The sequence below is a fragment of the Penicillium angulare genome, assembly GCF_028827245.1.
Source record: "Penicillium angulare strain IBT 27051 chromosome Unknown utg000005l_segment0_segment0, whole genome shotgun sequence".
Taxonomy (NCBI): Eukaryota; Fungi; Ascomycota; class Eurotiomycetes; order Eurotiales; family Aspergillaceae; genus Penicillium; species Penicillium angulare.
The window spans coordinates 1,081,677-1,105,076 of NW_026623164.1; the positions used below are offsets into that span (position 1 = coordinate 1,081,677).

The following is a 23,400-nucleotide window of genomic DNA, read 5'->3' on the forward strand; positions in this document are numbered from 1 at the left end:
TTCGACTCTGTTACTTAAGCGATGTGATAAATATGCCAGTGATTTATTTTAGGTATCAGTGCATGCGAATATCCAGAATTGACCATCCAGGATCGTCTGGGAGGGCAGGGATCCAGCATTCCAAGTGCTCAAGTTTTAGACTGTTCAGAACCTTGGAAGCAAATAGATTTCCAAAAACCTTGCCTTTTGTGGGAATCGGGATTTGAATAGTTGTATGTACGTCGAATTTCAAAAACCGGGCGACGACGCCAGTGATGGTTCGGGGTCATAACTCGTGACAAAAAGCAAAAGTACATACATGAATAGTTCCATCTCATCCCCAAAGTTCGCATTAAATACTACTAGGGTATTTCATGATCGCGAATGCAAACCCACACACATGGAGACCTCCCAAATTGAAAGCCCTCCAAGAATGAAAATCAACGTTGAAAATTCACCATATGCAGAACCATTGAGCAAATTATGGCGGTAAAGATCTCCTGTAGTGCCATTCCTAATGGATGCAAGTGGCGAATTTGCGCATGGAAGGTTTCATCGAGCCGACTTTAGTGGAAAGAAGTAGGTGGCAGACCCATGTCGGAAGCCAATCATCATGATCGCCCAAATAGTTTTCCCGATCCCTGCTCGGTGTGTCCATCGACTCCATAGCGGAAAACCCCGACAATTGACTCCATAGCTGAAACCCAATCCAAAAACAACCATGAATCGTACTGTGAAGCCGGCAGTTGAGGCCAATTTTATAGCGCCTGGTACAGAGACGTAATTTGACAACTAACAATGGTTGTCCGAAAGTGGTGGTGGTTGGGGCCAGTCATAGGTCGAGATAGCCAGATGCAGGAGAACGGAATGACGACTTGATGGAACTCGAAAGCAGTCACTTGGGCAACGCCGTGAAATTGGGCATGGCAGCTGCGTGTTGGATAAAAAAAAGTGCCACAAATTCTTCAAATGACATACCGGAGGAATGAAAAAGAACAAGGGATACATGGCTAGAGCTCAGTCTTGAAAAGAAATAAATATACAAGTGCTTAAAGAATATTGGTTTGTGAAATGTTCTGCTTCAGAAGTCAATGTAGTGTAGGTCGCCTTTTTGACAGATGAGTTATTCGGTGATGCTCAATATAGAGACTGCTGGCTCCAAGCGAGAGTATAAGAACGAATCAGAGACAACAGATCAAGGATCAAGTCCTCAGACAAGGTTCAAGCTTAAAAATAATAGGAAAACGTAAAATCAAAAGCTATCAAACAGCCATGATAGTAAAAAACCAACCATAGGCTCGTATTTCAAAGGTTGCTTTTTGAGGGCTGTGAGGTTTGCCACGCCATCATTGATCGTGTATACTGATGCTGACATGCGACATGGACGATTATAAAGAAAAATCCAGAGTCACTCTGGTAGTATGCAACATGACGCTCTTAGTACGATGCGGAGATATATCAATGAGGCTCAAAAAAGTTGCCCATATCATGATGCTCATTGAGAACCTGAGGGTTGAGCTGATGCGACGAGGGCGCGTTTTGGGGAAGGAGTTGTAGGACAGCAGCGCGAATTTCGTCTTGTGATGCCCCGGAACGAATGATTTCAATCATATGTTGAATGGCAGCACCGTCACTAAGGCGAAATACGTCCAACAGCTGATCAAAAAATAGTCGTAAATTGGCGAGCTCTTCCTGCGTCTTTTTCGCGGAAGCTTTGCGACGTCTGTCGGACAATTCGTCGAATATGCAATCGCGGCCGTGTGCCTGACATTCCGAACAAGGTACTCCACTACACTATTATGGGAGCGAAGAACGAACATCAGACACACGTAGTATGGAGGAAGTTGAGAAGGAGAAATGTTTGGGATAGCGGGAAAATTATGGATGAGAAGGGGGAAAGGGGGGGGGATATTAGGTGGTTATACCCTTGTTCTTCGTTTCTGGCACTCTTTACAGGCCGTCGAAGCTCTTTTCATTCGACCATCTTCTGGAGGCCCTCCTGGTGGTGGTAGATGCCCACCTCCCCCTCCACCGCCTGGAGGCATAGTTCGAGGGGCAATGGGCCTAAAGGGCCGGGCTACATCACCCATCGCGAACAGTGACTGTCGGGTAGAAGCAGAGGAAAAGGGGGAAAGAATAAAATAAATAAAGAAGAAGAAACGAAAAGAATAGAAGAAAAGAAAACAAAAGAGTAGTAGAAACCCGAGTAGAAGAAAAGAAGAGGAAGATTAAGCTCAAGAGAAGCCAAGTTGTGTCTATCAAAGTAAGCCACTATCGCAACATATTCAAGTCCACACGAATCATATCAACGACGGGTCGTCCGAAGATGATTCAAGGTGCTAATTCGTCAGGAGCTAGGATGGACTCCTCCTCATGTAATTTGTGTACGCCGAGAGAGCGGCGCACAGGTCCCGGGCTGAGCGGCCAAAGTAGAAGGTGGAAGAGGGGCGGGCAGATTGGGAAATGGGGGTAAAGAGAGGAAAGAGAGCGGGAGAGGGGTGGAATTCTGAGTGTAAAGTAGGGAGATGTGTGCGGAAAGGAAGACTAACAATGGAAGATCAAGCTGTGGGTGTGTGGCGGGAGTGGATCTTTCAACCAAGCTGACATTCCCAGGGCTCCAGGGCTAGTAATAGTGTTTCGGGGCGACGGGCGACCCAGAACCAACAAAAACTCATCTTAGCGTCGACCGTGCTGTCGGAAGACTAGTGTTCAGGAACAGCGATCTGCTGCTGGATAGCACCGAAGAGAAAATCCAAGCACTTGAAGCTGCTGTATGTAATCCTGGGGACTCCATTATGGGGCGCCACACGCACGGGTCATCGCTTCAATGAGCAATACCGCGTCATTGATGATTTTCCCATGCCAAAAAATGGATAATCAAAGCGGAGCTGGGAGAAGGTAAAGAAAAACAATCCAAAACAAACAATAACTAACATATTTAACATATTTAACAATAATACACACCGTAGTTATTGAGAAAATATTACCAACAATAATACATATATACAAACATACATACATACATACATACATACATACGTACGTACGTACGTATGTATGTATGTAAATGGAACTTGAAGTCTTCGTTCCCATGAGCGGCGCCTATCCGGGCTGTCTATACTACTTTGGTAGGCTTTCCCCGGAGCCCTGGAGCCTCTAGCAGTTCAGACCGGGGCCATTATCAATAAGAAGCCTAGGCGTGGGTGAGTAGCTCAGCATGTGGTGTTACGGTACTTCCCCTTCGACGGCTTGATCTGCCTTGGCCCTCGGACGCTTCCCGACTCCTTTTAGACTCCGTTTTTTAGTTAATGGACCGAGGGTGTGTCCAATCAGATAAAACGCGATTTTTCAATGGGGGGTCTTTTTCTTCTTATGGTTTCGCGATTTCTTTGTTTCTGCTTTCTCTGGATTTGCCCTAAAAGACGTGCAGCAAAGCGTAAAATAAAGAAAATGAAGATCGACTCGGGGCCATTAAGACTGACTCTTTATTGCTGAGATGGTCGACCAGTTAAAATGCGGAATATGTTTCCGGAGGGATTGAGAGGCTTTGTTTGGTTCATTCACTTTTAGCGTCCAGATTCTTCGAGCCAACCTCGGATCGGCATAGATGCGGGTTTTGCCACTGATCATTGGTTGATCAGAAAGTTGCTTCTCGCTCTCGTTCTAAGGTAGCCGCCCGTTTTCCCTTTAGAGCCATAGGTCAGTCTTCAGCCTTTGAAATCCATCTCTATACTCTCCATACTTAGTGGGGCCTTCCAACATCCAACAGGAGGCCGTGCGATCTGCATTCCATACCATTCCGCCTGCTTCAAGATCACTGCTATACTGCCCAAGGGGGCTAGCCATTTCCCTAGCACTGCTAGTGTCTCATGAAGCAAATCATCTGTAGTTTCCATGCGAGTCTGGCAGGAGCAACAAAGATGATCGTAACATGACGCTGGTATCTGAATAACTATTCCGGCCGTCCTTTTTTCTCAGGCATTGGTGCCACTGAGGGTCTGGCAACGTCAGGCGGCAGCCAGGCAGAAATTGTACTGTAACTGAGTAATCTCCACCGTAGGTCAAATTCAACCCCACTGTGGCTGTTCTGTATCGGCGACCACTCTCACGTCAATGGCTATGTATTGCCTTTCGGGCGCTTGATTAAGTTGCTAAAGGGCACGTTGGATTGTGGTACTTGGAGTCGAGTTCAATGGGGCTGAGTTTTTGGGGGGATCTGCGGGCCGTGGTTGGCCGGATGTATAGTCCGCACGAACCGGACGAATGGAACAACATGACAGCTTCAGGTGGGTCGGCGAGATTCGCCACCACTGTCGCAATAGGCGTTCCTGGTGATTGCACTAAGGGTTTGTACTCCGTCATGACAACACACAATCCCACATTCAAAAGATGCCCCCATAGAAACAACTTTACGGCTACATCATCGGTGGCTTGTACTAAACCGTTGGAAAGGCTAAATGTTTCAATGCATATAGCCTTGTAGATGAATGATATGCTCAACATGCCAACCATTACTCTTTCAATTCCCAAGGTTACTTATATCGCTAGGTATGCTATTACGCGATTCGTTTTACGAATACATAACTGTGACTAAAACAAACAAGGGACTAATGAATTAAAACGAGAAAATAGGAGATAGAAAATAGAAAATGGAAAATAGACTAATGACTATTATTCTATCCCTGTCCCTGTATATTAGAAGGAGGTTAAAATCAATTGACCCACGCTCCTTCTCTGACAACCTGGCAAATCTAATAACCATGGCATGAAACGCGACCCAAAAAAAAGACTAAGTAAGGTGGGTCACTATTAGGGCCCCCGATTGGGTTCGGAGACTAAACCCGCCTATTCTCTGAATACCAGTAGGTAAACCCCTTCACTCTCCCTCACCGCACCAACTCGCACTCATCAATGTAGTGTAGTATAACATGTGGCTCGTTAAAACTCTAATCACCAGGCAATTGCAGAAACCACTAGTCTGGCCGAGGTGTAGCGAGCCGGTGGGAACCTGCGTCATTCCACATTAACGCTGATCTTTAGGATACTTGTTCCGAGGCCATTGTTGATCTTAACTTGCCGAGCGGACCACTCAACGAAATGACTCGCTGCTTTCGAAGCGTTTTCTCCTCTGTATGAATGCAACCCGGCCCAATAACCGGGTCACCAAGCTACGCTAGATTCGGATCGGTCCTGCTGCAGCACCGGAGAGGCATAATTTCTGTTCATCTGACCCCATTTGTATAAATAAACTATTCCAAATCCCGATCGCCATAGACGCTTACCCTTTACTAATCAGCTATATTCAATGTTCAATGGAGGGGCACAATTGACAGATCACAAATTGAAAAATCGCAATGGATTTCACTAACTGATATCGTTACTCGCATTCATATACTACTTCAAGTTACTAGGTGATGGGATGAGCGTGCATCCATGCGCGGCGGTGAGCCCAGCGGTGCATTCTGTGTAGTTAGCTAGTGAGAGATGGAAGGAAAGGCTCCTCCCACCACCATACCGCGTCAGAATACAGTCGTATCTTCCTTCGTTTCTGTCCCTACGTACATGCTAGCGCATGCCCATAGCGCCCATTACTAGGAGTAAGATATTTCTCTATTGACATTCGATTAATGATCTTCCAAGGTCCCTACTTACGCGAGATCACATCGTATTCGTCTTTGAGACCTATCTGTGCAAGAATGCGCTGTGCTTACGCACAAGTCCTTGAACGCAGATCAGTTCTCAATCTAAGAAGCCTGCGTCCCCTGCCAATTGCAGAGAATTGCACGAGGCTACAGGATGAAAAGCTCCCAGTTTCATATTCCTATCACACTCCCATGCAGTAGTTGCGAAGCGAAAGCAAGCCATAAGAGCGGGGCATGTTTCGGCCACAAGCCGTGCCCCTCTTTCTACCCACTACGTCGTAGGGTGGGCGGATGTATCGAACCGTATGTGGCATTCAGACGGAAGAAGCGGTCAAGTCAATAGGTCAAGGGTCTCTCGGCTAAAACTAAAATGTAAAGATATTTGCTTTTATCTACATTCGAGGATAGAATTCATGACAGTTAAAAGGCACAAGGCACACACATACAGGTACACACCAATTGAATCTCTCTACATATGCCCTTACATACATGGTAAAGAGGTAACCCTAACGTTTGATTTGCCGCAGTGGCTCCAGTGGTTCCAAGGTCATCGGTGATTGGATACGAATTCCGTTGGCGCGGCGTCATTTCTCGCGTATATCGGTGTATGATTGGACCGAGGAATCAATCTGCTCGTGAACATGGTCGCTCCAAGCAACGTGCATCTGTACCTAGCGCACCTGCATAACAAAGACTGTAGGTAAATTCATAGATCCTAACGTCATGCATGTTATCGGGATTTGCTAAATAGATTAAGTTTAGCCCAAAGAATGGAGAGAAAACGGCCAAAAAAGAAATCAAGGAGAAAGGACAAAAAAAGTGGATATGGCTTGAGGTGGTTCGTATCGAGCCCCTGTTGCATCGTGGATTCTTCACGGAAATTAACACTTTGTTGCGCTAAATTTGACAACGGAATTTTAACGATCTGAGCACACGCCACATCGGGACCAGGTCCCTAAATAAGGAAAAGGTGGAAAGGTTGTTTGATTCTTCACTGTTATCTGTTCTCCGTACTCCTTATAATTTAGTTTTAGTTGTGGCAGTAGCCACATGTTTGTGGGCCCACTTCGGGGATTCCACTAGTCTGCCGGTTTATTGGGAGAACCGGCGATGTTCTCCGGGGGTTGTAAGCAGGAGTTGGCCCGTTTTGGGTTCTTGCAGTCTCATATTGCCACGATAGGTGCGCCTTGCATCCTTGAATAGTTGCCAAGGGGGCTCTGACAAGGATTGTGCATTGGGATTAAGTTTGTTTCTTTCGATCTCGATCTCGATACCGTGAGATAGGAATGGAGGTGCAGACTCGGCTGCATGTGGGCTGGAATTTAGCCTTTCTACCACCGAAAGCTAGGTTCGTGCGTAACTGTGGCCTACTACTGATCGTCTATGAAGATCGACTATGAAGATCGACATACGAATGGATACGTACACAGTAGGAATTTTGATGAGATACTAGGATTTTTCTTAGCTCCTACTAGGTAAGGGTGTATTTAGCACAGGAGTGAGTGGGTGGCTGTAGACTTTGAAAGGGGGTATTGAACATGGTTGATAATAAGACTAAAATGGACAGGAATATGCAATATGTACGTGTGAAAGTAAAAGACAGCCAGGATAGGAAAGGCATAGGGCGTGAGGTGTGTAAAATCAACCATTAAAAAAAGAAAGCCATGTCTCGTGTGTTGCACATGAAGTTAAGCGAGGACATGGAGTCAACCTTGAAATGCATCTAAAGATGCAGAGATGCCCAATGTGTCCCCTCTTTTGAAAGCGGGGGTCTTCGTCAATAGATTGGACGGCCTTCATCCCAACGACGCGACTGTCTGGGACTTGTAGTGGATTCGTCTTTGCCACCACTGGCAGCCATGTGACGATCGTCATCGGGATTGCTCAAGGGGGAAGATAAGGAAAGTCGGCTGCTGTTGCGGCGGGCGTTGCTTTCTGGTTCGCCTGCATTACCGCTGCTGCCCCCGACACTTCCAATGCCACCAATCCATTCCCAGCATCGAGAGACGTCTCCACTGTCGCCTTCACGAACAGCAGCTCGCACATTGGTATTGCCCTCGACAACGCGGCGGACTCGGCTCCACAACTCTTCACGTCGCTTGCCCTGTAGTTCAAAGCGGAGCACGTCGTCGCGGAGCTGACCAATAGAGATATATGGCTTTATAGCACCACCACGGGCGTGGAGCGCAGCTTGCGTGGCTAGGCGGTCGAGGGTTGTAGCAACTAGTTCAGGTACACGGGCCACGTCCGATCGACGGGCACGAACTCGAGCACGACCATATGCAAGACCAACGACACTCAAGATTAAAAGTGAAAGAGGGAGTCGATACGCGATGAGAGCGAGTCGGATGTAACGGCGGGCGGCGCATGTGAAGGGCAGTCGTGCTGTTGATGTTGATGTGAGGACGAGGACGGCGGAAGGTCTGTAATAGCGATGGCGCCTCTGTTAGTTCCGGTACACAATGTCAGAACCAAGACCTTAAAGAAATAGGTTTCGGGATATGGAGACCCGGAACGATAAGTGTATACAAAAGAGACATGAGTATGCCCTCAAGAGAGTGGAAACTTACTGCTTAGTGTTGCTCACAACTTCGTCCTTTTCAATAATCTCTCCGATGGCTCCTTTCCAAAGGTCATCGAATTCATTGTCGCTAAGACCCTTGCGACGCTTCTTAGCAACCTCCTCCTTCAGATCTGGCTCGCTAATTTCAGGAGATGGTTCCTTGCCCTCTTCCTTCAGCTGCCCGCATTCCCATTTGGCTCTGCGGTCTCGAAGTTCCTCCACAGCCTTGTCCGCAACAGCCTTAACGCGGCGTGCTTTCTCACTGTCGGGCTCACATGTTGGAGGCAGAGGTACTAGGCCACCCAAAGAGAGGGGATGGGCCTTAAGAATGAAGTCATGTTCACAGCGAGCTTCAAATTCCGGATAACAGAACGCATGGGGTGGGCATGGCTCGCAGCGCGGCTCCAAAACATTGGCCCATTCAGGAACATTAGTCTCAGCCAAGGACCAAGTGGGTTTTCCAAGACCACAGTATCCAATCTCTACTTTCTCTTTGCGCCACCAGGCGCCAAACCCCCCAAGGACGGCGAGAATGACTAGCCATGAAGCTATGACGCTTGCAGAACCTTGCTTTCGAGAGCGCTTACGGGTATGGGTAAGCGGCGCGTACTGCTCAGTTTCAAGCGCAAGTTGTTCCTCAGGCGTAAATTCTTCCCCAGCGCTAAAATCACTTTCTTCCTGCTCTGATTCTTCTGCCGACTCTTCGGACTCCTCCTTTGTAGGTCGCAATCGAGAGGTGAAGTCGAATGATGCTCTTGCAGGGGCAGCAATTCCATCTTCTTGTTTCACGCTGCCTGGTGTAGCCGATTTTCGTGACCGCAGTCCACTCCTTAATGCTGGGCTTTCGGCTGATAGACGTGATCCACTCTTTCGTTTTCCATCGTGACTTGATGTTCTGCTCCGTAAGATATCAGAAGGGCTACCGCTTTGGAAAGGGTTATCATCCGAGAAGACATTCTCATCCTCCCTTGGTTCGGACTTGACCGATGGGGCGAACTCTTCGGTCTCTGTGGAGGGAAGAACTTCACTTCGACGTATCTTCCGTGATGTAGATTTTCGACTTGATGCACCAACAGCAGCAACCGGGGTCGCCATTAAATCATCGCCAGTCTCTGTATCCGAAGCTCGAGGATGTTTCTTTACTGAAGGCGTCGCGCTTTTTCTCTTTGGTTTAGCTAAGGGAGTAGCGGGGGCAGCGTTGTCGTCCGTTTCTACAGTTGATGCGCGTGCACTTCGTCGCGACGCGCCTCGTCTGGTGCCCGTAGTCGAAGCGACTGTCGATGGAGTTGGAGGCGGGGGCATGGATGCGCGGTCGTCTTGATCACTGACGACAGATGAAGCCCGACTGCCCATGTCTGTAATCCCTGCGCTGGTTCTTCTCACTCTTTCGCGCTCCCGTAAGAGTTTTCTGGCCTGTGGAAGCACCTCCTCTTCCAAAATTTTTACCAATTGGGCCTTCTTCGCAGACGCAGGATATGGGACATCGTGGTTGACAAGGATAGAGCGAAGCCGGGGAACGGTAAGCGAATTTAGGTCGAAATCGGACTGCAAGTAGTCCAGTTCGTCCGCCATGGTGGGTTAACGGCGTGTGGGGAGTGACGATTTTTCAGTGGATAGGGTTAGGTCTCCAACACACAAGAGACAATGATGACGACCAAGTACGGTAGGTACAGTCAGGTTTGAAAGTCGCGTCAAGAAGCCAACGATCGCTCCTTCTTTTGGAATGTTGCCTAAGGATGGACAGGGGTGAATTTGATGTGGGTGTTTGTCCAGCTGTCAATTAAACCTGAGCCGGTTGGTCAGACTCGTAGCCACGGCAACAGATAGAGTGGGTCGAACAGGCTTGATGATATGGCCCTTGCAAGTTACGCAGAATGCGATCGCGGGAACTTAACTCAAGACTGGAAATTTAACTCTTCCGAGGTTTGGAGGTGAGTTGCAGGAAAGAACAGATAGAATAAAAAGTTACAAAAAGAAGTTGCATGATGACGCACCAAACAAACAAAGGAAACACGTGATCTATTCGCCACTCGGCGACATCAGAACTATACTACCGACTACACATGTGTATACATACCGGTATCTAACCTAGCCCTGGAATTTTATAGCTAATGTGAAAGTGAGTGTAGTTCAAATTGCCGTGGGGTAATGTTTCCTTGATCAAATCACATCAATCTCCAATAGAATGCCATATATGTAGTTTGACTTGGAAGGATTGACGATAGGAGTTCAATATCTAAGTTCAAAACATAATCTTTGAAAGCTGAAATTCACTAAAATCCGAGTCTATATAGATAATAGGGCTGGGGCTATAGCTCAAACTCCTTTTAACCCCGAGTGACCTGGCTGGCCCGGTATTCCATATTAGTTTTACCATCCTTTCTATGGAACCGGCCCTGTCCAACAAATACTCCATTCTCCAGTGCCTGGTACCGCTTGTCTCCATGGGATAATCAGAGTAGTATATATATGAACATAGCCTAAACATACCTGAGAATACTGTGGGCATCTGGCCTGTTGTGCGCCCCATCCGAGTCGGCATGCAGGAAATTTTGACCAGCAATAGCAAACTCGGCTTCGATCGCGGGAGAAAACCCGTCGGCACTCTTTAGCGTACCGCCAACCATGACCTATTGACCTATTAGTTGATCAGTATATGCAATGCACTTTTAGTATAATATGGTCGTCGTTGTTATGGGAAGTATAACGTACAATAGCTCGGACATGGTTATCGCGGGAAGCACTTCCTAAGGCCATTGAATAAAGCTTAGCTATATATCTCAGGCTGCTAATCATGATCAACTTGAAGACTAGAGGAATATTATATCCCGACATCTAGTGGGGCATCACACTGGATCTGTAGGATATCTGTCAACATGAGCTAATGATATGCATTCCCAGAATTGATATCGGCCAATCATCATTGTGAAAGCCGGGTTGAGGGTAGGAAAGTCTGAGCCAGACATGATGGATTATATGCCAAGTGAGATATCTAAGATTGAAGATGGAAAAGACTTAATTGGGCGGACGGCAGTAGCATTTTATGTACTAGAAGTGACGGAAATAACTACTTCATATAATCTCGGAATTAGGCTTTTATCCTACCATAAACAAGATACCCGACTCGTTGCCCCAGATGAGTCTGCAGAGGATTTGAAATCGCGGGTTACGGTGACAAGTGCGAGCTCGACTACTTACATCCAGCCTAAACAGACGAGGGGTAGGTTTTTTTTCTTCTTCTTTTTTCGAAAATGGGGGCTGCAAGGTGGAGAAGAAGTAGTATACCATGCTTGAGCCTTGTTGCGCACGGATATGGGAAGACTTCACGACCCAGGCTGTTACGCGCAAGTTTCTCCGCGCAAGGACGATAATAAAATTCCAACAACGTATACAGCATGAGGCATTTGTAAAAAAGATCGCCCACAAGGCTGCGGTTGAATGACTCGGTGCTTATCATGCACCTTTGAATATCAAGGCTGACAATAAGATTTATAATATTACATATAGCCACTGGTAGCCCGGAGGTATATCCGGAGTGCGAAGCTCTGATACTGTGTCACGATACGTGTATCCCTCGGATTTGAGTAAAACGTTCAATGTCCGGATTCGGAGACAAGGCTGTGAGTTGTTTCCACGCACACCGTATTCCCTTATGGAGAATTCTTAAAGGCTGTTACATAGAGAGCCTTGATCCACTTCATTCTCAAGTAGCAAATCAACGAAAATCAGATCCGCAAAGGATCTGATTTGGCAGGCAGATCGAGACCAAGCCCATGTGGCGCTCCTAATCTCCAATGCATCCGCGTTGAATCCGCATTTCCAAATGGACCGGGATATAGATTGGCCACGTTGCTGTGGTCAAGAAAAGAGCCCGCTGACACCCCTGTCACATTTTCCTGCCCAGCGGACGCTGCCTTACCTTCCGTTGTAGCACTAACTGCATATATGTATACGTTGCAGTTTGGAAGACCTTGTTATTGGTAGTCGGATCCGACCCAATTGGACGCTGCCGTGACATAAGGTGTTGATTTTCCCGAGTGTTTCATAGTTATTGACAAGGATTTGGATTCGACCCGACCAGGCAGCCATAGCTAGTACCCTGAGTCTTAATTTGCGAATAACAGCGAATGACAGGAGAGGAGATGGGAGAAATGAAGAGGCTGGGGTTTTGCGGGATGGACCCACATTTACCCGCCAGGGTCGTATAGCCGGCCTCTCTTGTTTTTTTTTTAAATTAGGATCAATGTCTTGGATTTTGCTGTTTAGCTGAGTTGGGAAGAAAAAGTATATAGTTTAGACTTTATTTTGATCTGACGATAATCTCAGAGTTTTCCAGTTTTCCAGAGCATCGCAAAGCTCCCGGGGATGCCACTATGCAAATCATGATGCTGACACCCTGGAGAGAGCCCCCAAACGTGGCAGACCCTTTTGCGCCCATTGGACCAATGACAGTTGGGAGGGACCCACGGATCGGCTTCGTCACAGCCTCGAATAGATTCAACTCGAAGAAATGAAATAGAGGTGGCTGGCGCTTGCCTGTGTAAAACCAAACTCTGCCAAGATTCGAGGTTGCCTCATAGACGTTGATTTTTCTTCTTTTTTTCTCTTTTGACCTTCCTGTCTTCTCTTCTTCCCTTGTGCCACTCCCCCTCCTCTTGTCAACCCGTTAGCTCATTATTCCAACGTCTTTATTACTTGCATATCTCATTCACATCTATATCTTTGCCCACCATGCGTTTCGCTTTGGGTGCGGCCTTCAGCCTGCTCTCTTCAGCGGCTTTGGTTACAGCTCAGACATATACCAACTGCAATCCGCTCCAGAAGAGTAAGTGACAGGAATTTCGCTGAACCAGACTATACAAGCTGACCCAAACTGTCTAGCCTGCCCAGCGGACCCAGGATACGGCAAATCCGATCAAAAAGTCGATTTTACCTCCGGCGAATCTGCAGACTTTACTGCAACTGGAAGCGTCTCCTACGATTCCACCAATGGCGCCGCGTTTACCATCTCCAAAAAGGGCGACGGTCCTCTGATCCAATCCAACTGGTATATTATGTTTGGCAAAGTCGAGTTCACAATCAAAGCTGCTCCGGGAACAGGTATTGTCAGCAGTGCGGTGCTTCAATCCGATGACCTTGATGAAATCGATTGGGAGTGGCTTGGAGGCGACGACAGCAAAGTTCAGACCAACTATTTCGGCAAAGGAGATACAAGCACCTACAACAGAGGTGCCTTCAGTGATAACGCTGGTAATCACGATGATTTCCATACCTATTCAGTGGACTGGACGAGCAGCCAGATCGTATGGGCAATTGATGGCAAGACCGTCCGTACTCTTACTCCCTCAACTGCAGACACCAACCAATACCCCCAAACACCCATGATGATCAAGGTCGGCGTGTGGGCTGGTGGCGACCCGGATAACGCCCAGGGTACTATTCGTATGTAAAATCCTCAATTGTTATATACCATCACGACGTATAAAGGCTAACACATTACACAGAATGGGCTGGTGGTGAGACGGACTACAGCCAGGGCCCCTTCACTATGTACATGAAATCGATGAGCGTGACAGACTACTCGACTGGAAGCTCGTACACCTACAGTGACAAAACTGGCACTTGGCAATCCATCACCGCTGATGGGGGTAAGGTTAACGGCAATAGTGCTGAAGAGCCCGCATCAACCCAATCTGCACCCGAGGTGACCGCCACCGTGGATATTCCCGTTCCCTGGAGCGGAACTCACAAGGAAACTTCATCCTGGGTAACCCCTGACGTTTGGCCTTGGGTTGCTACAGATTCGCCAACAGCCGGTGCAACTAGTCTCCCCAGTGGTTGGGAATCTGGCTCTGGCCATCTTCAACCACCAAGCGGGGGTTCCATGAGTGAGCAAGCCCCTGCAACTACTATCCCAATGGAAACAAACGCTAAAAACGAATCCTTTTCACAGTCTATGTCCCTCTCTACATCACCGGTCTCGGGCTCTTGGTCGGTTTCCTCTTCCCTCTCTGGGGTTAAAACGCCTACCACTTCTTGGCCTAATACGACTGCACATGCAACTCGCTTTACTTCGAAATTCACTCGCACATGGCATAGACCCACAGTAGTTAAAACCCGCACTTCGAGCAGTGAAGCCACTGCAACTACTTTGAATCCTTCACATATCGCTTCTTCGGTCGGTGGTGGTGTGAGCTTGGCTATGCCCCCCGCTGCACTTAGCAGCCTCTGCGCCTTTTTTGGCGCTATCTTTATTTTGTTTTGAACATCGACAACAACAGCATCGTCGGCCTGTATCATTATAATTCACGATGGGATGAACTCGACATGGCGTTTACTTTTTTTTTTCAATTGACCTTAAGGCTTCCAGGGTCAATTTTATGCACTATGATTTTTGCGACCAGCATATTGGCGGGACTGGCGGAAGGGAGTTTATTGGTTTATAATTCATCCTTAGAAAACTGGACAGAGAGATTTGATCGCTCTTTGCTCAAGATGTGCGTGACCTTTTTTGGTCTCTTTCATGTATTATTGAGTCCCATGCAAATAGAACTATATGAATCAACAGGAATTCTACAATTACTTGCCCTAGATTTCGATATCGTGTTTGATAAGATAATCCATGATATATACTTTTATAAATTCTTCGACAGTAATACAAGTTGTGGCTTGGGTTTTGGGATTATTTAGGGATTGGCGCATATGCAGCTAGCCTTTCTGCCCAAGAGACAATTATTTTAAGCCTCACGTGCCCCACCCTCATAGAATACGTCCGTCCAAAGGCCAGAGCACAAAAGGCCATTCCTGGCACCAAAAAAATCCTTTTCCCTGAAACCGAGGTCAGATATTTCAAAACACCTAGCCTATACCATGTCTCTCAACTCCTTCAATATCAACAGCCTCTACATACTCCTCTATATCGGACATGATCCACCCCAACCGAACAATTTCCACTGGGCATTCTATTTCCACCGCGACCACCAGCAGGGAGGCACGAAATATCACGTCAAGGATATTGGCCAAGGATGGATCGCAGATCACAGCGACATCCGTTTCATCATGAAAGAATTTCTTCTCGTGGGGTTGTTCAAAATCGCCGACGTCCCTCATGGACAAGAAGACTTTCTTGACCAGACCATGAGAACTTTTGATGATAAATTGAATACCCCGGAGACTACATGCAGGGTTTGGATATTATGGGTCTTCGACATTCTGCAGCAGCCTCGCGATGGACAGAGAATCTTGAAATCGAATGATTTGGCTAAGCTGGAGATTGAGATTAAAGAATGGGGAAACCAGTGTGCTATGAGTGCTGCGAGGAATGAACAACCTAGGCCTGTTTGTGCTCCTTTACTCTGTGGACTTTAGAGGCTATCACGGACATTCATCTTGAACTTATTCATTATCGTTAAACGAAACTAGGTAGTCGATAGTAAGCCAGAGCATAAGGCGCCCCACTAAAGTTCAAAAACTATATCATATACATTCATGAAGAAACGCCCGCCTGCGAACGCGCAAAGTCTTCTCCTTCCTTGACAAACACACAATTAAACTCTGCACCAGGGCTCAATGTGACCTCAAATCGTAATACGGGATCCTCAACCTGATCTTTGCCACTAACGGGAAGACCGATGATCCGCTCATAAGCCTGAAGAATTCGAATAATAGTATATCCCATCTCAATGGTAGCAAACTGTTGCCCAATACAAATGCGCGGACCACCGTTAAACGGAATAAAGTGCCATGGACGTGGTTGCCACCCCTCTACCCAACGCTCGGGAATCCATTGAGCAGGATCAAAATAATTCTTCGACTCCGGTCCATTATACAGATCAGGATCACGCTGCATGAGCATAGTCGAATAAATCACTCGAGTGCCTCCACGGATACCCACAGGCGCTTGTCCATCCGCGCCACCTCCACGAGGAAGAGTGGTATCATGAAGAGAGAAGCGGACATTAAATGGAACAACGGGATATAAACGCATAGTTTCATTAATGACGGCGTTGAGATACTTCATCTCTTTCAGATCTGTGTAGCTTGGTTTTTGACCTTTAGCGCCAACACCTAGACGATCGCGGACCTCATCGCGTAGCTTGGCGACTACCTCGGGATGTCGGGATAATTCAAAGAGACAGAAAGATAATGTTCCAGCTGTAGTGTCCCGGCCTGCGAGGAGAACAGCGACTAGTTGATCTCGCAGGACGCGTGGATCACGCGTGAAGCGGGCTAAGGCATCGAGGAAGGTTTCGCGCTTTGATAGCTTCTGATCTAATTCGTCGGTTGATAAAGATAATACAGTTTCGATATAAGGTTGAAGAAATTGGTCCATGATTTTAAGATTTCGTCGGAACTCCGTACGAGACATGAAACGACCGAAAACACTGTTTGAAAATAATACAGATTAGGTTTCGCGGATCGAATCGGAGAATATACTAGTACCATGTTGCACAGGAATAGGAAATAGATTGGCTTATGTAGCTTACCTGTATCGGAATAGTTCGGCTTGTCGTTGTTGCACATATCTGAACGCTTCCGCAAAGCGCGTCGCGGGATTTTCTAAACTGTCTGTGCCTTGTCCTAGGAGATAATCCGTAGCGGCATCGAGTGTGTATCGAAAGAACAAGGAGCCAACATCGACAACTCGGCTGGCATTTGGGGAGCTGCTTCCGCCTAGAAGCGGAATGAGCTTTTGGACGTGCTTCTCGAAGATTTCAGTGTCGACGATTCGATCACGAGCGAACATGGGACGGATTAGTTGGCGGGAACGCGACCATAGTTCCCCGTCTGTTGCGAAAATACTGTCGCCGAGGAATTCTTTCCATTCCGTATGGAAGGATTCACCTTTTCCGTAGTCGGCAAATTGGCCAGTGAGGAGAGCTTTGATATTTTCGGGGTCAGTGGTCATGACAATGCGGGTGGATATTCCAGTGTCGAGTTCGGCTGTTTTGACGCTCGATAAACCACCGGCTTGATCAATGTTTGTTTTCCAATATTGAATGTCTTTATTCTGTGCATTTGCCTTTTGACTGTGGTAGATGAAATCGAGGGCTAAGAAGTTAGGATTAGATTAGCTAGGGAGATGGAGATATCCACGATAAAAAGAACTCACCATATGGAAGATGAAATTTGATTCTGGGTGCTCTAGCACCCAGTCGCGAAATTTGCGCAGAGACCTGAAGCATGCGCAAAGTACAAGCGAACGTAAATAAACCCACTAGCCATAGGGCCGCCTTTCCAGGCGTCATGCCCTCCAAGAGAGCTTCAATCATGACGCAAGAAAATTCGAAAAACAGATTTGAGACAGAAAGTAGTTGAAATTAGTTAATGAGATTGAACAGGATCTGTGGGTTCATATGTATGTGCCACAAAGACCAGAACCGTCATGTAAGTTTCATGAGCCGTGATGAACTGGAACTAGGCAATTGTTTAGAAGAATGCACGAACCCCTGCTAGCTTCTCAAGACCAGTAATGTCTGTCACAAGGGAGCGTAGCGGTCCAGTGATATGGGGTGTTTATCAATCGGGACAGAGAAGGTCCGATTCCCCAGAAAAATAGCTTGGGCCACCCTATAATAGACGTCCGGGTCCATCCCGAAGGCAAATATTTAATCTTTTCAGGCAATGTTGCGAGGTGCTTGCACAACCCCGCTAGAATGATGTTAGTGTCTCTGGCTTGACCCACACCGCTGCAATGCACCTTTGTCGTCAGCCATTCCACCTGCATGATGATACAATATTCCCTGAGTGAAAACTATAAATTGGAAATTAAGATAGTCAGTTCTGTTATTTGCATCTAGAACTAAATTGTTTCTCGAGGAAAATTTAGGTTCGATGGGAATCTGGGGGAGTGAAGTGGAGTGAAGGTCCGTGAGGACCTCGGCTCCCCCCGTTTCATATGATTCATGAATGCGGAGGTGGGGATGAGAGCATTGAAAATCGTCTCGATTTATGCCAAATAAATGTACCTTTATGTATAATGTGAATTCATGCTCAAGACTTTCAAAGAAGGAAATATTTCTAGGGGTAGTTAATTCTACTCACCTGTACTACAGCTCAGTCTTGACACATGGACCCCTGTCCAGACTGTGGGCTAGCCTTAATAAGTATTCAGCGATAAGATCTTTTCTTTTATACCATTCATTCAGATTTTTTTTTCTTTCTATTTGCACTAGATATAAATGAACAAAGACTATCTTTAGCATGAGCCCTGCGCCGCGCAGTTTGTCGACTGTCGACTCTTCATTTACGTTAGGATATTTTATTTTCACATTCCGCTACATCTCTGCACCCCCGTGGCTCCAGCATCAACATAATTGATAGAAAAATTACAATCAAAACCTGCAAATGAGTTTGTCGATTTCCTAAGAATTTAAACACATATACTCTACACACTGAGTGCTCTTGTTATAGTACTTCATAGGCCAAAGTCTACAGATATATGCATAGTGCCTGAACAGAATATCTCACAAACCCCAAATCAGTATCTCGAAAGTACAAACAATCTCTATCAGCTCATCATTTACAGATTCACATTCACTCCATCTTAAACCTCTATAAAGTATAGAATCGCAATATCCAAATCAGGAAGTGGCGCGGGTTTGACCTGTTTGCATATAAAGGTCACGTGAACATATGACCCATTTTCGTCGCCGAAGCTTCTTCTGTTATCGCGTCAACTACCATTGCAGCTAAGATCTGAACCCAGCAACCGATAAGTTCTTAGTTGCCTGCCCAAGTTTCAAATCCTTCATACATTATTATTTAAAATAAGCACCATTGTTATCCTTTCACTCCTCTGAAACCCGCGACCTCTTTTGCTCCATTCCGGTGGCGCGCGATTCACCCGCCTATCTTTAGCAACGCTGGATTTTGTATTCTCCTCAACCTCACGATCCTACTTTCTCATCACGAACGATCCAAAATGCTTCCTAGTATCACTCAAGATTCGCCTCTTGCGACTGCCATTGCCGGCGCCATCCAACCGAAGCTGGTGGAAATGGGCTGGAGCACTGATGATGGTCAAGAGGGAGCGCTTATTGAATACATTGTGCTCATGCTAGTGAATGGCAAGACCCAAGAGCAACTTGCGACTGAGCTCTCGAACGATTTCCTCGGATTAGAAGAGGGTGACACACAGGCACTTGAATTTTCGAATTGGCTGTTCGGACAGGTTGAAGTCCTCAACCAACAGATTAATGGTGCGCCAAGTGATTCTACAACACAACAAGTCCCTTCATTTGTCCAAGATGAGATGAACGGAAACGGTATGGATGCGGAAATGGGCGACGCAGGAGATTCGATGTAAGTTTGACATTTCACTTGAGTGATGTGCAACGAGATGCTGATCCACTCTCCCTAAATTTAGACCTACGGGACCAAAGGCGATGCGTACTCCGAACAAGGGAGGGAGAGGCAGAATGCTAAACCAGATCAACCAAAATATGGGTCGTCAACATGGCGACGGCGCTCTTCACCGAGTTCGCGGAAATCAAGGAAATGGGCGCATTGGCGGTCATGGTCGTGATCAAATGAGGGGTGGTAGACGAGGAGGCCGGAATATGAATGGAATGGGGATGCAAGGCCATATGCCAGGTGGTGGACCCATGCAGATGAGTCCGGAAAATCAGATGCAAATCATGACTATGTTGGAAGAGCAGGCTAGAATGATGTCTCAATTGATGCCTGGTTTTGTTCCCCCTGCGGTCAACCCAGCCTTCCAAAATGGAAACCAGCAAGGCCAAGGCCAAGGCCGTTCGCTGTTCGACCGTGTTGAGCGCCAAGGCCAGCGAGGTGGTGGTCGTTTCAATAAGCGCGGCCAAAACCAACGGCAACAGGGCGCAGCAGATGGTGACATGGACACCGAGATGGGTGGCGAGCAGAATGAAAACAACCCCGACAATGTCTGTCGCTTCAACCTTCGCTGTACCCGAAAAGACTGTCCATTCGCCCATCAATCTCCTGCCGCCCCAGAGGGTACATCCGTGGATCCTTCCGATCTTTGCTCATTTGGAGCTGCTTGCAAAAATCGAAAGTGCACAGGACGCCATCCATCACCAGCTGTCAAGTCTGCGCACCAATCCGAAGAGATGTGCAGATTCTTCCCACATTGCGCCAACCCACATTGCCATTTCAAGCATCCCGACATGCCGCTTTGCCGCAATGGTGCCGATTGCAAGGCCGAAGGATGCAAATTTACACATATGCAAACTGCTTGCAAGTTTAATCCTTGTATGAACCCAACATGCTCATACAAGCACGCTGAGGGCCAGCGCGGCTCTCTTCCCGACAAAGTTTGGACTCCGAACCACATCAGCGAGCGCAAATTCGTGGGAAATGAGGAGGAAGAGGAGCTTATTAAACCCGAGGCCGCTGGAGACGGAACTCAAAACCAGGAGTTGGCTGCCTGACTCCGCCTTAATTGAACGTGATGAAAATTCAGGCTTCCAGGAGATTGCGTTGTGCGAAAAAATCATTGTGTACAATTTGGACTGTGACGAGGAATGGTTGGCTGGCTGCGGAAGGGCGTTCATACTGATGCATTTGTTTCACTCTCATTGTTGAAGAGTCCCATTTATCTGTACATAGATATCCCCCTTGATACGAAAAGACCACAAAGCGATTTGCTTCCTCAAACATTCTCCAGCATTATAAAATAGCTAGTAAACTTATATCTCGACGCCATAGTAGCTAGGTATCGATCGGCCCCAGTGTCCTCGAACTTGAGACAAGGACGCATGAAGCCGATAAGATAAACCTGGGGCGGACACTTACATTGCTTAGTCAGAACTTTACACATGCGCGGAACCAAATGGCCCGAAGCTCTATCATACCACTTCATGCAATTCCGTTGAAATGCGTTCATTTTGTGCCTCAGGAGGCCGAATAATTAAACGACAGCCATTGGTTACTGTTGTTCATCGTCAGCATCGTAATTTCAAAGCTGCCGTTGTCGGAGGTGGCATCACAGGTCTTACAGCAGCATGGAAACTAACACACGACCCCCGATGCTCTGAAATCACAGTATATGAGAAGTCTCCTCATCTTGGAGGTTGGATGAACTCTGAAGTAATCCCTGTTGATGATGGACATGTCGTATTTGAATATGGCCCGCGTACGCTGAGAAGCGCCGCTTCAGCAGTACCCACGTTGTGGATGGTAACTACACTCTGATTGCACACCATAATTACATATTAGTTATTCTGACTGTTCATTTCAAAAGGCATTACAACTGGGTCTTGAGAATGATCTGATTTGGAGTCCCAAAATAAGTGATGCAGCGCTCAATCGCTTTCTTTACTACCCTGATCGTCTCGTTCGAGTGCCAACCCCTCAAAGGGGCGTATCACGCATTGGAAACTTAACAAATGCACTGAACACCCTATGGAAAGAGCCTGTTTTTGAGACTCTACTACCAGCTATTATCCTTGAAAGTTTCAAGCCGGCAAGACATCCCGATCTATGGTCAAAAGATGAGTCTGTCGCGGAATTTATCTCACGCCGCTTCACTCCAGAAGTAGCGGAGAACCTGGTATCGGCTTTTATGCACGGTATTTATGCAGGTGATATCGACAAATTGAGTGCCCAGGCTTTACTGGGTCCATTGCGAAATATGGATGATACCGGTATCATATCTGGCACCCTCAACGATGTGATGACGCGTAAACAGAAAGGCGTCATGGATCATGCTCTTTTGAACTATTGCTTGCAAGATTCGAGAATACCACCGCCACGAAAACTTAGCAAGCATCAAGTTGATTATCTCAATCGCCTGATAAAACTGGCAACTACTTTCACTTTCAAGCGAGGAACGCAGCATCTTGTGGATGGACTGGCTGATGCCTTACGAAAGTCCCCTAAAGTTAAAGTATTGACAAACTCCGAAGTTAAGAACATGAGTCGATTGTCATCATCAGATGGTATATATGTATGTTGTTTACCTCTAGTAACTCTCACACTACTTTATCTAAGCTAATTCGCGCGCGATCTACTAAAGGTCACTTCTCATGATGGCAACCGCGGTACATACGACCGGGTCATTGCTTCATTCCCAACGCCTGCGTTGGCTAAAGCTCTCGGTTCAACAAACCACCCAGGCCAAACTTTGCCCCATAAGACAATATCAAAGCTTAAGCAACATGATTATGCTGTCACCGTCATGGTTGTCAACCTCTATTACCCCAACCTCAAGAAGGAAGATTTCAAGGGCTTCGGCTATTTGATCCCAAGATCAGTTCCCGTTGAGCAAAACCCCGAGTGCGGGCTAGGAGTTCTTTTTTCATCCGCGTCAAGTTCCGGCTTACCATTTTCACCCGATGACCCGTTCAACCCCACAGAACTCTACCAAGACACCGCAAAGGGAGTCAAGCTCACAGTGATGTTTGGCGGACACTATTGGGACGATTGGAAACAGTCCGACTACCCAGATCATGATACTTCGGTGAAAATGGCACGAGATCTCCTTAAGCGACACATTGGAATCACAGATGCCCCGACGGTTACGCGGGCTAATTTGCAGCAGAACGCTATCCCTCAATATACTGTGGGTCACGTTGATAGAATGTACGATTTATCTAAGACTGTCCAGGAGGAATTCAACAAACGACTTGTTCTCGCCGGCAATTGGTATTCGGGAGTTAGTGTGAATGACTGTGTGAGACAAGGGTTATTCGCTGCGACTTATGGTGTTGGTAGGCGCACGCTTGATCAGGATCCTCATTTGAGTGGTGCGTGGAGAGACTATAACTTCTGGGACTGGGATTTGGAGGGTGGAATCCCTACTGCGCCGATTGCTTTCTACGGGTCGTGAAGATGAACAACATTTAGATGTATACTAGATCTTGGAGAATTGTAACATAGTGTTGGACATATTTCACGAAAGTTAACCCAGTAAGGAGCCTTGGAACCCCGTCTATATCAACTTAAGTAAACAATTTTACGAAAATACATAGTAAATAGAAAGCCCATCCAATTTCTATACATGACTTCTATCAAGTTTTTGTATAAAGGAACCGAATTCAGTATCGTAATATGCATTGAGGGTCCAGATTGTTCGATGTAATATAGAGCGAGTTGTTCTGCAATCTAGACCAATGCTAATATCTTCCCGGCTAATAAGATATCTGATGGCACGACCTCGGATCTGCATATCGTGATTCTAGAAGATATCAGGCAAATAAATGCATAGTTTTTCTGAGACATATCGAATTGCCAACA

At 46.8% G+C, this 23,400-nt stretch overlaps 8 protein-coding genes across 8 annotated transcripts; 4 read left to right on the plus strand and 4 right to left on the minus strand.

The window, feature by feature from the left end:
* Positions 1 to 1,437: 1,437 nt before the first annotated feature.
* N7478_007803 (Zn(II)2Cys6 transcription factor domain-containing protein) lies at positions 1,438 to 2,024 on the minus strand (the record flags this gene model as incomplete). The annotated part of the gene is made up of 2 exons (XM_056924017.1): positions 1,438 to 1,773; positions 1,905 to 2,024. The coding sequence occupies 2 exons, from the start codon at positions 2,022 to 2,024 to the stop codon at positions 1,438 to 1,440; spliced, it is 456 nt and encodes a 151-aa protein (XP_056776743.1).
* Positions 2,025 to 7,398: 5,374 nt separating this feature from the next.
* Positions 7,399 to 9,756, minus strand: N7478_007804 (putative sister chromatid separation protein (Src1); the record flags this gene model as incomplete). The annotated part of the gene is made up of 2 exons (XM_056924018.1): positions 7,399 to 8,044; positions 8,192 to 9,756. The coding sequence occupies 2 exons, from the start codon at positions 9,754 to 9,756 to the stop codon at positions 7,399 to 7,401; spliced, it is 2,211 nt and encodes a 736-aa protein (XP_056776744.1).
* A 908-nt stretch (positions 9,757 to 10,664) lies between these two features.
* N7478_007805 (uncharacterized protein) lies at positions 10,665 to 10,941 on the minus strand (the record flags this gene model as incomplete). The annotated part of the gene is made up of 2 exons (XM_056924019.1): positions 10,665 to 10,814; positions 10,897 to 10,941. 2 exons carry the CDS (start codon positions 10,939 to 10,941, stop codon positions 10,665 to 10,667), a joined length of 195 nt encoding a protein of 64 aa, XP_056776745.1.
* A 1,974-nt stretch (positions 10,942 to 12,915) lies between these two features.
* On the plus strand, positions 12,916 to 14,205 carry N7478_007806 (glycoside hydrolase family 16 protein; the record flags this gene model as incomplete). Its single annotated transcript, XM_056924020.1, has 4 exons — positions 12,916 to 13,009; positions 13,066 to 13,626; positions 13,689 to 14,072; positions 14,138 to 14,205. 4 exons carry the CDS (start codon positions 12,916 to 12,918, stop codon positions 14,203 to 14,205), a joined length of 1,107 nt encoding a protein of 368 aa, XP_056776746.1.
* Positions 14,206 to 15,054: 849 nt separating this feature from the next.
* N7478_007807 (uncharacterized protein) lies at positions 15,055 to 15,552 on the plus strand (the record flags this gene model as incomplete). Its single annotated transcript, XM_056924021.1, has 1 exon — positions 15,055 to 15,552. The coding sequence occupies one exon, from the start codon at positions 15,055 to 15,057 to the stop codon at positions 15,550 to 15,552; it is 498 nt and encodes a 165-aa protein (XP_056776747.1).
* A 118-nt stretch (positions 15,553 to 15,670) lies between these two features.
* On the minus strand, positions 15,671 to 17,456 carry N7478_007808 (cytochrome P450; the record flags this gene model as incomplete). The annotated part of the gene is made up of 3 exons (XM_056924022.1): positions 15,671 to 16,568; positions 16,671 to 17,235; positions 17,297 to 17,456. The coding sequence occupies 3 exons, from the start codon at positions 17,454 to 17,456 to the stop codon at positions 15,671 to 15,673; spliced, it is 1,623 nt and encodes a 540-aa protein (XP_056776748.1).
* A 1,652-nt stretch (positions 17,457 to 19,108) lies between these two features.
* N7478_007809 (mRNA-binding protein NAB2) lies at positions 19,109 to 20,594 on the plus strand (the record flags this gene model as incomplete). The annotated part of the gene is made up of 2 exons (XM_056924023.1): positions 19,109 to 19,488; positions 19,553 to 20,594. The coding sequence occupies 2 exons, from the start codon at positions 19,109 to 19,111 to the stop codon at positions 20,592 to 20,594; spliced, it is 1,422 nt and encodes a 473-aa protein (XP_056776749.1).
* A 445-nt stretch (positions 20,595 to 21,039) lies between these two features.
* hem14 (oxygen-dependent protoporphyrinogen oxidase) lies at positions 21,040 to 22,993 on the plus strand (the record flags this gene model as incomplete). The annotated part of the gene is made up of 3 exons (XM_056924024.1): positions 21,040 to 21,342; positions 21,407 to 22,111; positions 22,181 to 22,993. 3 exons carry the CDS (start codon positions 21,040 to 21,042, stop codon positions 22,991 to 22,993), a joined length of 1,821 nt encoding a protein of 606 aa, XP_056776750.1.
* Positions 22,994 to 23,400: the final 407 nt, after the last annotated feature.